The sequence below is a fragment of the Schistocerca gregaria genome, chromosome 2 (genome assembly GCF_023897955.1).
Source record: "Schistocerca gregaria isolate iqSchGreg1 chromosome 2, iqSchGreg1.2, whole genome shotgun sequence".
In the NCBI taxonomy this organism is placed as follows: Eukaryota; Metazoa; Arthropoda; class Insecta; order Orthoptera; family Acrididae; genus Schistocerca; species Schistocerca gregaria.
In genome coordinates this window covers 261,386,826-261,402,017 of record NC_064921.1, presented here as the reverse complement: position 1 = coordinate 261,402,017, position 15,192 = coordinate 261,386,826, and the positions used below count along the sequence as shown (strand labels likewise).

Sequence of the window (15,192 nt, the reverse complement as noted above, 5' to 3'; positions counted from 1 at the left end):
AGCAAAAAATTCTGAAGATGGCTTGTAGATAAGCCAAATCCGCATAATAAAGAAATAAGCCAAAACCGTTTAATAAAGAAATATTATTGCGATCTGGACTGTTCATTTTTAAATATAGAATCACGTCGCTGCTCTCTGTGGACTACATTGTCAAAATGTATGAAGACAGTGATTGTTGACACCAACAAATATCCATTCACAACAGAAATAGTATACTAATACTAGTAGCTGACAGCGCATCTCCAATAACTTGAAAGTTGGTATCAGGATCTCTAACAGTATTCTAAAAAAAAGAAGCTAATGGTGTGTGGACTATAACTTGCCAGTGTGTGTCAGCTACTAAACCTTAGAACCATACTGTAACACCAGAAGTTGACAGTGTATTACCGTAACATGGCAGTGGGTTTCAATTACTGGACAACAAATGGTATTCTGGGATACAGATAAGAATTTAAAAAATGTAACAAAGTTTCCCCATACATCACCATGCAACAAAAAGGTTGTAAGAAGTCGCCCCATGTTACAATAAAATTGTAACAAATTACTGAATGTAAAAAACGTTTCTCAACCTCTGTATTTAATGCTAATTTTGCTAACTTGAATTATGACATGTGAAGAAACCTTTTTTAAACTGACACGTTTTGCATCATTACGAAGTTTCGTATTCATGACCTGTGGAATAATTATTAATTTAATCTAAATCTAATCTAATGTAATCTATTGCACAGTGCAGAATATATGGCACATCATCCCATGCATCACCATTTTGCAGCAGAAGAATAGAAAATGGCCTCATACATCATCATATTGATGCGTAACTCTAACAACTTACCAGATAAGTCACCATTGTCATTCCGAATTATCTATCTTATATCAAAAATTCTAACAAATTAGCACAGATATCGCCATTTTTAACAAAATCGTAAAAAATTGCCCTATTCACTACAAGTGGGTCTCAGCTACTGTTCGTCCAATAGTATCGAAGCATCACACAAAATTATAATAAATCGACCCACTCTACAAAAGTGTAAGAAATGTCACCATACAAAGTTCCTTCCTTGCGCTTGGTAATCTGATGTACAGGCAAATGAATGTTTTTGATGAAGTTGCTCAATCAGTTCTTGAATGATACCTTTGGTTATATTTCCTCTGTAATTCATAGACCAATTTCTTTCTCCTTAGGAAAGCTGGATCCTTTACATTGGTGGGCATTCTGAAAAACGTGTCGCAGTATGCTATACCTGTCTGTGTGCTGTAAGTTAAACAACAGAGCTCGCTCTGCTACCACACGTGTTGCATTTACTAGGAACATAGGTTAAGAAAGGTTGGAGACGACTGTTTGAATCAAAGCTACATTAATACATCGCACTTACATTAACATTCTCAAAATTTTAGCAAATTTGCAGCCTGTGCTCTATACAACAATTCCTCTCAAAATTCACAGATGGTTCACAAAATTAGGAAATTAATATGGCTGAATCATGATAATTATTCAGTATAGAAATTCAGGGGAAAGCAAACTTCCAGTATTGCTCAAATAACTGAACCTCACAATTACTTACTTTGAAATCTAACAGATCTACAGAAATTAACATTACTTAAATTACCTAAAGGCCACAAGACTGCAAGATTGTACTATCAGCTGAAACACTACGAGGATAACAGTAAGTTTTGCAGATCTTTTCAGACTTTACTTAATGAAAAATGCTGATGTATTATGTAAAGTGTCATGTAGTTTCCACTGTGCAATAGCATAAATTAGCAATGTCAGCAGAAGAAGACTGTTTACATTGTGCAGTTTGATACAGTTTTGCTGTTACTAACAATGTATGGAGCAATTTTGTATAATTGTGCTGTAATTCGTTATCATTATGTGCAATAGTGGCGATGTATGGGATAATATGCTACAGGTTTGTAGTGATATAGCGATGTATGGAGTGAAGTGTCCCGTGTTCTTCTCTGTCCAAAGGAATAAGTGAGCATCATCATCATCAGAAGATAACAAACATTACCTACCACAAGAGAAAGTTAATATCCTAGGAAGGTATCACAAAATGTTCGGCTGCAAATTGGAAAGTGGATGAAAGTGACTAATTGAAAGGCATTGACAAACCACAACATGCTAAGTACTCACTTTTGCTTGTTGCAACAAATCATAGCTTGTTGGAACAAGTGCCAACAAGATTGGTCGGCGGAATAAGGAGAAATTTTGTTACAGTTTCATGTAGAAACCTTTCTGAATATGAAATGCTGCTGTTTGATGTGCTAGTTCATGGAAGTTTCATGTGGTTTCCACTGTGTGACAACATAATTTAGAGTTTTCGGCAGAAGGCGATAAATGCCTTGTGCTCCAAAATCAAGGTAATACACTAAAACAATGGTCGCTTTAATATTGACTGAATTTGGTATTGGTTATGGCCAAACTAAAATGAGTTTTCGACAAATACGGAAGACAATTTAGGTATGTGAGTAGCATTGTTTACTTTGGCACAGACAACAAACTGTACAATTTAATCTGTAAGTTAGATCAGTAGAAGTGCCACATGTGTTTTGCTATGCTAAGGAAAAATTTATATATATTTTAAAAAATAGTACAGACAATTTTGGCTCCTTTCAAGTGCAGTACAAAAATCATACTAAGCTCACTGAGAAGAGCAGTATAACCTATAAGATAAATTAGTGGTGCTCTTAGGTGAGCCAGGTTTATCTCTTTGTAATGCTACAGAAAGTTCGGTTTGGTAGTGAAGCTACCTGTGTAGTACACTTAGAATCTTTACATATATTGATAAATAATGCAGATAATTTTATTTAAGTACAAATACAGAATTTATTATTTATTTATTTACTGCACTTTTGGCCTGACCAGATTACAGCCATAAGGTCCTCTTTTACATTTGACCTGAACAACACAACACAGAGATATTACAAAACGACCATTGATGTCGTGTTCGTTCGAAGATTCCTGGCATGTGCGCAATATTACCAGCTGCTTAATATGCCTCCAGAGAAAGAAATCCAGACACGTGAAGTCAGCTGACCTGTGTGGCCAGGCCACAGGTTCACATCGGCCAATCCACGGATTCTCGAAGGCAGCTCTGAGATGGTCCATCACAGCAGTGCTGAAACTGGCTTGCGACCCATTGTGCTAGAAATACATTCTTTGTCTAGTACTCAGAGGTATATCTGCCAGCAGTTCCGGCAACACACGTTCATGTCCATTGGTGCGGAATGGAAGAATGCATGGTGCAATCAAACTGTCATCGAGAATGCGGGCCCACACAGTAACACCGAGTCGCTATTGTTGCTTTGTAATGAATTGGTGTGTTTCCAAGGAGCCCTCAGAGCCAACCATCAGTACACATTCCCCGTCTGCGACACCGACACAAGAGCATACGTCAGCGCCGCAAGAAAACATTCTGTACGTCTACAAACTGATTTGAGAGACCATATGGTCTGATATTCTCTACCTCCTATATCAAGTTAGACGAACATTTGGGAACACCTTGTATGTATTATACCATCACTCACAAAAAATGTGTAACAATTTTCAGGAACGGTACTGGTTCCAAAATGATACGCTGAGGAACACCTGTATTAATGAATTACTGTTCTGATGAGAGTTTTACCAAAATTTTAGCCTTGTATGAGCCGGCCGGTATGGCCAAGCGGTTCTAGGTGATCCTACGGTCGCAGGTTCGAATCCTGTCTCGGACATGGATGTGTGTGATGTCCTTAGGATAGTTAGTTTTAAGTAGTTCTAAGTTGTAGGGGACTGATGACCTTAGATGTTAAGTCCCAAAGTGCTCACAGCCATTTGAACAAAATGTTTAGCCTTGTATGAGGTTTGTGTCAGCTCTGCCCATTGTGCCCAATCTGCTAGTTATGTACAGGACGAGTCACTAGCTAACCTCTTATTCCTGATTACTCTAAATTATTTAGTGTAATACACTCCAAGCCAAAAAAGACGGTGTACCACGAAGAAATTATTCCGAATCGGACGGAAATCGATACATGTGATGTATATGTACAGACAAACACTTACAATTTCAGAACAACTGGACGATTTATTGAGGTGAAGGAGTTTCACAAATTTAGAAACTCAGTCATGCGTTGGTCCATCTCTGGCGCTTATGGAAGCAGTAATTCGGCTTGGCAGTAATTAATAGACATTTTGGATGTCCTCCTGAGGAGCATCGTACCAAATTCCTTCCTGAAGATCGTCAAAATCACGAGCTGGAGCTTGTCGGAGTGCCCTGCTCACAATGCTCCAAATGTTCTTCATTGGGGAGAGATCCGGCGACTTTGCCGGCCACGGTAGGATTTGGTAAGCACGAAGACAGGCAGCAGAAGCCCTCGCCGTGTGTGGGCGCGCGTTATCTTGCTGAAATGTAAGGCCAAGATGGCTTGCCATGAAGGGCAACAAAACAGTTCGTAGAATATCCTCGACATACTGCTGCCCTGCAGACGTGCCGTGAATGGCAACCAAAGGTATCCTGCTATGAAATGAATTATCACCCCAGACCACTACTCCTGGTTGTTGGCCATATGCTTGGCTAGTCAGGTTGGTGTCCCGGCGCTGTCTGGAATGTCTCCAGACACGTCTCCGTTGGTCATCGGGCCTCATTTCGAAGCGGGACTCATCACTGAAGACAATTATACTCCAGTCAAGGATGTTTCATCCAGAAGATGTGTCTGGAGGACAGTCTGAATGTCACCCGCCATACGGCCTGACAACCAGCAATGATGGTCTGGGAGGGTGGGGGTGGTGCATTTAATTCCATAGGAGGACACCTTTGGCTGTTACCCGTGGGACAGCGTTACGTCAACGATATTCTACGGCCTGTTTTGTTGCCTTCAAGGCAAGCCATCATGGACTTATATTTCAGCAAGATAATACGCGCTCACACAGGGCGAAAGTTTGTACTGTTCGTCTTTGTGGTTTCCAAATCCTACCACGACCAACAAGCTGCCTGACCTCTCCCCAAGAGAACATCTGAAGGATTTTGACGATTTGGCTCGATATAGCTCAGGGTGACATAGAACACTGCTATGAATCAAAGGCAAGCCGAATAACTACTTGTATAAGAGACAGAGGTGAACCAACTTGTGACTGACTTGTTGATTTCTGAAACTCTTTCTCGTGAGTAAATCATTCAGTTTTTCTGAAATTGTACTCATATGTTTGTCAATCAGGCAACGGCCTTGCCGCGGTGGATACAGCGGTCCCCGTGAGATCACCGAAGTGAAGCTCTGTCTGTCGTGGTCGGCACTTGGATGGATGACCATCCAGGCCGCCATGCGCTGTTGACATTTTTCGGGGTGCACTCATCCTCGTGAGGCCAATTGAGGAGCTACTCGACCTAATATGAGCGGCTTCAGTCAAGAATACCATCATAAAGACCGGGAGGCGATGTGCTGACCCCACACCCCTCCTATCCGCATCCTCCTCTGAGGATGACACGGCGGTCCGATGGTCCCGGTAGGCCACTCGTGGCCTGCAGACGGAGTGCTTTTTTATCTTTCGATTTGCGTCCCGTTCGAATATTTCCTTCGTGGTGTGTCCTTTTTTCTGCGTATCTTTACACTTGTCGAACCTTCGTGTAGACTGCGGAGTTTCACGGAACGTGTACGTGTTGCAGATACCAACATCCCGGAGACGGGGGAGCAGCGCGAGCGGTCGCTGTTCGCGGACGAGCCGGCGGGCGAGTGCTGCTTCCGGCCGTGCGAGGGCGGCGGCGGCGGCGGCGGCGGCGTCTGCCTGAGCGCCGGCTGCGAGGGCGGGTCCCCGCGGCCGGCGCCCGCCGCCCACGCCGCCCCCTGCGCGCCCTCCGCCTCCGGCGCATCCTCCACCCCCGCGGGGCCCGGCCCGCCGCCGCCGCCGCCCGTGTTCTCGGCGTGCCCCGCCTCCACCGTCGCCGCCTCCACTACTGCCGCCGCCGCCGCCGCCGTCGCCGTGCGCCGTCGGCGTTGCGCCTGTTGGACAGTTCTCCTGCTGCCCGTGTCTTTAGACAGAACAGCAAAGACCTCATTTATCACCTTGTTGTTATATATAATAACCATTTTAGTCGAACAGACAGTGTTTGTTTTCGGTTACACGTAGCGAAAGGAAGAAACAAGAAGAAATAATAATAATAATTACAATTATAATAATAACAAGAAACTGCGTGGACGAAAATATAAACATGAGAAGATATTTTTATTTTTAAGTTACGTTTTAAGAAAACAGGGAAATACGTTGAAAAGTGTCACTTAATAATATTGATATATATATGAAAAGGGAAAAAAGAACCTGCATCACCTGTTGGAAGATTTATTTCTGTTGGATGTTCTGATTTTAAGAATATTTTTACACGTGAATGTGATAATTCGTTTGTTATAAAGGGAAAAAAAGTTCGGCACCGTGTCCGGTGCTGCCGACCAACGCATTCAGCATGCAGTCAGCCTGTACATTTGGAACTACTTTGAGCGAGAAATTTCTAGAACGCTCGAGGCCGGTTCGCAGCACGCCCGCCTCGCCCAGTACGCAGAGCCGGACCGCTTCGACGTAGGTGCGAGGTTTAAAGGTGCTACTCGAAAGGAGGGAAATATCTTGTCACGCAGGCGAACGAGCCGACTCCCCGCTATCTGGCTGTATTTCAAATAGCGGAGCAATCTCTTTTCGCTCGTTTGCTGTCGGAAGATAATCGTCGAATGTAAAGTGTTAGGTCGCGCGAGGGGAGGGCTCTGTTGCGAGGTGCTGTAGTGAACGCCGCGGGCCGGCTCTGCGCGCCGCGGACGGGCGCGAAGCGAGTCCCGGCTTCGAATCCCTGCGACCGCTGGAGCTGCAGCCGCAGTAGCGCACTGTTTGCTTTTCCGTTCTGTACTACGCCACCCGGCCTGAGCGCTGGAGGAGGGAGTGGAGCCGGTCACTATACAGTATAGGTCCGCTATTCCTGTTTGTGCGAGAGGTAGGATTCCTTGGCAGAGAAGAATGCGCGCAAAGGAGTGAATGAGATCAGCAAGGCCCCTAAGACCTATTTTTCTAATCATAAGAGCGATTGTTTTAGAATGTGAAGAAATTTGATATGTATATAATTTATTACCATATAGACGTAAATGTTTATTTATTTTTGTGATATCACTAGTCGTTATGAAGAAAATGAGAGAAAGAGAGAGTTATATATATATAAAATATCCTGTAAATACTAGACATTATTATACATAGCTCGTGAGAAGTAAGGGGTGTCTCTAACGGTTAGAAGAAGCTAACTACGAGACTCAGTAGATGTTTGAAGCCTACACGAGGCCTAGCACCCCTTTCTCGCCCGAGGCTACTTGTTGTTGTATCGTTGACACGAGAGACGCCGTCTGCTATTGCTTTTGGCAGCTGCTTCGCCCCAGTTCCCCTGTACCCCTTCCCCCTCCCTAGGCCGCTATGAACCAGCCGTGATGACGACATGACTACTCCGCGGGCGTCGTCCCTACGCACGCGAAACCCCACGTAGCATTTCGTCACATTCTAAAACAAGACACCAAAGGAAGAGAACGAAGTCGAAGGAAAACGGGGAAAACTAGGTGAACACCGCTTTATTTTTCGGTTGTATAGGAACGGTGATGCAGAATCTGATTACTGTTACAGTTAGATGCTCGTTCAGTAAGAAGCATTCATTTATATTTCTAGTTTATTTGTTTACGATGAAAACAAATTTTAATATCGTGATCGGAAAGAGGATAGGAAAAACGTCTGATACGTGTTCCGTTTTTACAAGTGAGAACATAGAGACAGCCGAGTTGTATAGCTAAATTGGTGTGCGAGATTGCGAAAAATTGTACTGACATCTTTGAAACAAAATTGGTTTTCACACTGAAAGTAAACAATCTCTTTTTTAAGAAAATAATTACTATCAACTCTGAATGCATATTCGTGCAGTTAAGAAACAATAAATCTGTAGTGGATTCCATTCCTAACCTGACCCCCTTTTCAACCGTCGCATTAGATTTAGGAATAAAGTTCAGAAATCCTCGAGTTCGTTAGCGTTTGAAGAAAAAAAAACCACCATATCAAAGACTGTTTTTGAGACACTTGTTGCAGTAAAATATCCACATGTTAACTCAGTTAGACTAAAACTTAAGCACTGTATCGCAATAAGTAAGATTCCATCTCAGAAACGCCACAGATTTGAAAGTCATTTGTCAGTCATCTCAAGAATATGTTTCTCCCAGTTGACTCAAAATTCCATTTCATTTAATCATCACACTGACCTTCACAAATAGTTTCTCACGAATCGAATCTTTGGAATAGTTACAGGAGACAGACGCACGTGGATATTTTGGAATGGTTAAGGTAAAAACGGTCATTAGCCACACATACAAAATTAATGCGTACCGTGTCAGTATAGATTAACAACTAATTCCTTTTGCTAAATTACTCATCTTCCGTAGAATTTACGTGAAAGAATCAATTTAATATAGGTATCTCATTTTAAGCCAATATCGAAAAAATAAGATTTTGGATCATTGTTAAGAAGAAGATCCTTTCAACTCTTTTGAGAACAAGTGGCGATACTTTTAAAGCCCTCTCTTAGGACAAAGTGCGAAATAGTCGTCAATGAACTTTTTAAAAAAAAGTACCGTAGCATTCAGTGGCGTGGCAAAGAGGTTAACAAAGATCAGACCGCAGTGAAAGCTTCAAATCAGTTTCTGCAGATACATGCCTGTACTGGAACGGCTGCCCTAGCATTCTGCCGCTACGTCGTAGCTCGTCAGTTAAGAATTGTGTTTCTTGCATCCACAGAAATCAGAGGCAGAGATTCAGAACGAAATGGTACTCCATGAGTTTGTGCTCGAACGACCAAGATTTTCACTCCTACGCGATGATTGTCAGCTGTAGAAGCATACATATGCTTAATATTTAAGCTATCCCAGTCGGTATCCCTGGCTTGATATGTGTGCCACGAGGTCTGTTTCGTCGCACATTTCAGCGATTGGGGGACACAGAAAGCAGTAGCGTCCGTCCAATTAGCTCCCTACGCAGCTCATGCAAACAAGTACGCCTCCGCCGCTCATAAGATATTACGTTACTGTAATCGAAAAGACACACGAAGCATTCGCTGACGCACCCTCCCTGAAGTGGCTACACAGATACAGTCTGAACTTGTGTCAGATGCCTAGGGATTGTTTACGTAGTGTAACCTACAGGAAGTTAGCGTACTGAGCAATTCCAATGGGATTAGTGTGTGAATTACAATCAAGATTGTTTAGTGAAATTTCTACTTTTTGCAGTATTGCGGATTGCAAAAAATGCCATCAAAAGTTTTTACTTCTCCTAGGCTGAAGTTGCTGATAGTTTAGGGCAGATAAGGAGAGCAAGTTTCTTGAAGTGCGTTAGTTTAAAAATGTTTCCTTCGCTCACGAATAGAACTAATGTGGGTAGTAGACCTGTAGAGAGTAACAGCAAGAGGAGCCCTTTCAGGAGATCCATAAAGTGAAGTTTTTGTCTTTCCATTACAGTATTTCAACGGCTCAGTCTTTTTTCCCGTTGTTCTCTCGACCACAGACATTTAATTACTATTTATGTGACGATAACATTTAGTTAACTTCCAATATCATTTCGTCACTGACAGGTCCTTAGTAATATGACAATAGTCTCAGCTAGTTAGATAAGACTGTAGCGTTACAATACGAATAGCTATTTTCACGCAACGAAGGAAAGCATAAACAGTAGGAAATACCAGTCACTCAGCAATAAGAATACAGATCTGTTGCCTTCCGCAGCATTTTCTTTTCGTTTATTCCATTTCTCGTGAAATTTAGGCTCGATTTGTCGTATAAATTTGCGGAAGATATGCTAACGACCCCGCAGAAGAGTGCCGCCTTATATCTCCTGCATGCGAATCGCCGCACACACGTCAAGCCAGGACTGTGACGTAGGAACATCTCAGTACACGCCGCCAACACTTGCAGCGCGCTCGTTTCCACGGTCAGACCTGATTTCAAGCTGGATTTTTACTGTCCTCTTCTGTTTCTCATTTCCGGAGCATTAGACATCACGGCAAGGTGTGAGAATTCTAAGCCTGTTGGCACTGAGGGCACAGTACTTCAGCCAGTCGAAGGCTCCTCAGCTTCCATCCCTTACTTATTGTTTCCACATAGTTCGTCCAGTCTCTTCAGTTTACATTACTCTGTATGTTAACAAACCTACTTAAATGACATCTAGGAAAATAATTTTCATTAGATACTACACAGAAACTGCCATGTATAATTGTGAAAAGAGCGACAAGGTCATGTCAAATAAGATGGATTGTAAATAAAAATATATATATGAGCTATAGGAATGTTCCTTTTTTACGAAGTTGTAGATCAACATGTAAATTTGTTTTATATAAAATTTATAACAAAGAAATTTTCCACGGTTAGCTTGGCGAATTGAAATTGTGTGGAATGCCCTGTGGCTCAGCAGCGGCAAATTTCCGACCTCTGTGACAGATGTGCGGAAATTTGTGTTTTTATGTTACTCTGAATGTTGATGTGAAATAAAAAAAAGAGTCCCACTATGGATTTTAAAGAAGAATTGTTTTCCACCTGACATGCAGAAATATGCGTTGGCACTCGCATATTCTAGTAAACTGCATTCAAGTTGGCTCGTATGCTCTATTCTCCGTTCCACTGTGAATTCACTGTTGATTGCAAAAGTCTGTATGTTATCGTCGAAGCGGGACTACTCTAGTTTTAACATAGCTGCACCATGTTGAGATATATGTTTCCCCCCTTTTTTTATTATTTCTCCCTTAACTTACATTAAATGCTGGCTTTTAAAATACTTTTCTTTTAAATGGTGTTTCATTAATCATTGCTGTCACTTCAGCCTTAAGTTAATTCAGTGGGCTAATAGCCACTTTCTCATACGGTCACATTCAGATACTATTTATGTAATTAAGTTTGTTGATTCTAACGTCAAGTAACAGTTAAATTTGCAAAATGCGAGTAGTATTTTCAATAGGTACCGTACCAATTTATGTGTAGTCCTCAACACACTATGAAAATAAGTCGCAGAAGTATGATGCAAATAACAATGGAATCAAAACATCAAATTTTTCAGCAGCAGATATATGTATATATTAAAGCAATAAGCTCCAATGTGCCTAAAACAGCCTTTTCAGCCAATGCGCGTGCTAGTTGAGTAGCAGAGTAGTCCGCTACATGTCCCTCTGTTTTTATGTGTAGTGTGTAAATAAACGTAAGATATCAGGAATACGCTGAAAGCAGAAAAAAATAAAGAAAAAAAAGAAGACGAAATATTAAGATAGTGCCTTCTCTGTTATAGCAAAAGAACTCCATTTTCTTACTGTTAGTTTCTTGAATCAATAGTACAAAGGAAATAACTTCCAGGAGGGAAGTGAATTGAGGAAAGATGGGCCGACCCGGTGACGTCACGGGCAAGGGTTAGGCGTTGGGTATGACGGTCTGTGTTGAGGCCCAAGTTCGCGATCCGGGCGTGGCGCGCTGTCCGCCGCAACTTGAATTTCCGTCAGCACTTGCTGTACACACCGAGGTGCCGTTCATTAGCAGCCCTGGCGAAAAATAGGCGAAACCCACACAAGAAGCTCACACCATTTGCGAGACTCTCTCAGTGTATGCAACAGCCGACACATTTTCGCGCCAAGGTGATTCCATTTTTATTGACAGTGTTTTGGCGCTCTGACCAGATGACTTTATTGGGTGTAGCTTCCTGGTTCGAGTCCAGGCATGCACTCCAATCGAGATAATTAAAAGGCAAGCATATTTAAGAGCCAAATTATCAATTACAATAAAGTCGAAGTGCGAATAACTAAGTGGTGCAGTGCCAGGCAGATCTTGCTGCATGTATGGTTCCGCCTTCGAGTCTTTTGGCGACTCTGGGCTTTCGCAATCCATGTTGTTCCTTATATCACATACCAGCAACCCCTGTTGCACAAAAATACAGAACGCCACTTCCCTTACTTAAAGCGTTGCTCGTTACCCTGTGCTATTCTTCGTGCATTGCTACCGAACTATTCGTGCCAAATTTATTGCAGTTCTCAAAAACCAGAATTTGGTGCATCTACTGAGAACCGCTACTTCTGTAGCTACTTCTAAAGTATTCATGATCTTGAGGTGTCTCCCATTCATCAAAAATTTATGTAAACTATTACGAAATACAAGTTTCAGAGTTGCAAATAACAGTGATTTTAAACTGGCGCAAGGTATAAGATCATATTAATGTGGCAGCAAAACACTTTTCCCTTTTTTAAATTTGTACCACTTAGGTCATTGAAAGAAAACGAAGTGGTTTTGTACGTGGTATCTCTAGGGTTTACGTTAATAGTGATTTTTCCATGTTTCCTTTGTAACAACAGTATTACATAATTCTGACTGTACACATCAAGCAATCAACATTTTTCTCTCTACAGCTGGCAACAAGTGCTGACACTGTTTTCAACCCACCGTTCTGTTCATGAATAGCGGAAGTTTCTCGGCAAAGCGTTATTCACTCTGCTACCATACTGCCATAGCTGAAAAAAATTCTAGAGTTGGCCAAATAAGGTGTAAATGGAAACACATTATCATTTATAACGCTATGTCCAATGTGTGGTAACACAGCTCTCCAGATTCCATTGGGTTGTATTAGGGTAGGATGGGGGGCTACCCGTTTTCAGAAATTCGCCACAACAAGATGACGCCTTTATGTCCCCCTCAAACTCATCCGCCAACAAAATAATTTCGAAGTTCCACTTTGTCGGGGGATCAAAGGCTACAGCCGACACGAACGGAGTACAGCAGGAGCGATGGCCAAGTTGAGACAACGCACTTGCCATTGGCGTACACAGCTGCGCGCGGAAACGCGATTGCGCCCGGGTTTCGCGTTCACAGTGGAAGCAGAGAATAGTTGTAAGCCACCCTCAGCGTGGATGAAGAATGTGGAGTCAGTCGACTGCATACGCACAATAGAGTTAAGTGTATGTGGGCCGTGTGGCGAGCCGCAGCTGGCTCCTCGCACGCCAAGTCTCTCTGTAATTTATAACTTGTGTCACGAAATAAAACAAAACTAACAAAAAGTGTTAGCTAATGTTACCTATAATGCTAGCTCGTAAGCATGCTGATTGTCTGATTAACTGGCCTCAAGACATTTGTCTGGTCAAATCACCAAGAGTCTATGCATTAAAACATGTTTCAGTAAAAATGCTCATCGGGTAGTTTATTTTCAGATGTTTGGTACTCTAATTCAGATCTGTTAACACAGATGTTGCATCCCCTCTTAGTGTCTGCAATTGTGAAATGTTGCTGAGGCTACTGGAATCTGGCGAACTGGAAAGAAAAATGTTTCCGCACAACAGTTTTTATGTAAATTATTTTACAGACTTAATTTTGGACCTGTTACTCGCTGCTGATAACGGTGCAGTACCAGAACATCGAGTTATCGGAGAAGGTAAGTATCTACACCGCTCACCTTGCCGAGGCTGTAAGTCGATCCAGTAAGTAAATTACATAATCTAAGAAAGTCAAAGTATATAGCATACCTTGGCAGTATACTGTACTGCTCGGTCTCGTGGTGTGACCAGCTGAGACTGAAGGCTAGTGTTGATGCTCGGAAATAACGATCACATCATTCACATAGAGACATAGCAGTTTTAGAAATATCAGAAAAATCAGGCGCCTCGTCGGCTATGCAGTAACGACAGGAAGTACCATACTTCTAGCTGTAAAGCCAAATAAAAATGGTTTTAAAATACAGAAATGCGTCTATTCTGCCACCCAGCAATCTAATTTACCTGTAAAACTATTCGTTTGCGCAAAATGAATGTTTCAAGGTTAACGAATCTAGAGACTACCGGAACTCAAGTTACTGAAAAACAATGACGTGTGACAAGAGTCATAAATGAGATGTTATTTGGCAAAATACTACACATTTGCTCAAAACTGTATCTGTAATAGACGTATGTGAATATTTTCAGGGTCTCTCCCAAACGCCTGCTTCGGATTCAATCAAATGTGGCACAGAAACAGCTGGCCTTTTGAGTATTAGCACTTTGGGATGTAGAACATCCTAGCTCCAATATTAGCGGACATACAGTCAAGAACGCAACCGTGCACAGCAGGCATGTTGAGTGGGAAAAGTACCGACGAACCCAATCAACGTGCTTCACAGGGCAGCTACATGTAAGGGGCAAGAAACAGTTTTCCAGCCTTGACTTGTAGGCTGCCTTGCACGAAAGGTGTGTTATGTAAGAGTAGTATCGGCCTGCTTTATCGACCTATCGACCTGCTTCGCATTGCGATCTGTTCTTCTTTTCTTTTGCTTGAGTCGTTTTTCCTGCGGATACGCAGGGTCGGCATGGTTAACCGAATGTAGCAAAGTTAGTTGAAGGGGTGGCCGGATGCCCATCCTGCCGCCACCCCGTACCCCCCGGGACAGAATTAGTGCACCCCAACCGTCTGCGACTAGTGTAATCCATGGAATAGTGCGAAAGTGTTCAGCTGTCTGCGAGCCGTGTGACTGAGACGGGACGTGGGGACCAGCCCAGTATTCGCCTAGGGGGATGTGGGAAACCGCCTAAAAACCACATCCAGGCTGGCCGGCACACGAGCCCTCGTCGTTAATCCGCCGGGCGGATTCAATCCGGGGACGGCGCGCCAACCCGAGTGCAGGAAGCAGCGCCTTCGCGCGCTCGGCTAACCTGGCGGGTCTTTCGCATTGCGATCTGTATGTCACGGTAAAGCCCCTGATGTGTAGCCTGCCCTGCACCATTGGCATCTTCTGAAAGATCTACAAGCCTGCCTTATTGAATTGAATTGCACAGGCTACGGGTGTAGCTGGGAACAGAATGAGTTGTATAGAGGAGGGAATAACTGCAGGGCGGGTACACCGAAAATTTCGTATCTCGTCCAGACTTTATCCTTGTGAAGTGTATATGCTATTCCATTTCTCTGTGTTTTAATCGCTTAATTGAAATTCCACATTTACACCCGACGTCGAAAAAGGGAAGAACGTACGACAACACACCAGCTCGTATTACAGAAACACTGCTCAGTTGTTACAAACAAATATTTAGCTTTTTGGCGTAATAACTCTTGTGAATCTGCCGGTCATATTGTCTGTTACATGGAATTGATTCTTCAACAACTTTTATTTCTATAGTCTTTAAATTCGTTAACCTGCAGTCATCGATTTTCCACAAATAAATAGTTATACATACA

At 42.6% G+C, this 15,192-nt stretch overlaps 1 protein-coding gene across 1 annotated transcript in view; it reads left to right on the top strand.

The window, feature by feature from the left end:
* LOC126335737 (NALCN channel auxiliary factor 1) overlaps nucleotides 1–12,455 on the top strand; it is a 154,566-nt gene extending 142,111 nt beyond the window's left edge. The window contains exons 3-4 of the mRNA XM_049999193.1: nucleotides 5,640–5,809; nucleotides 12,408–12,455. Of these exons, the coding sequence (XP_049855150.1) occupies nucleotides 5,640–5,809; nucleotides 12,408–12,455 (218 nt within the window). The remainder of the gene's footprint in view (nucleotides 1–5,639; nucleotides 5,810–12,407) is intronic.
* The last annotated feature ends 2,737 nt before the right edge of the window (nucleotides 12,456–15,192 follow it).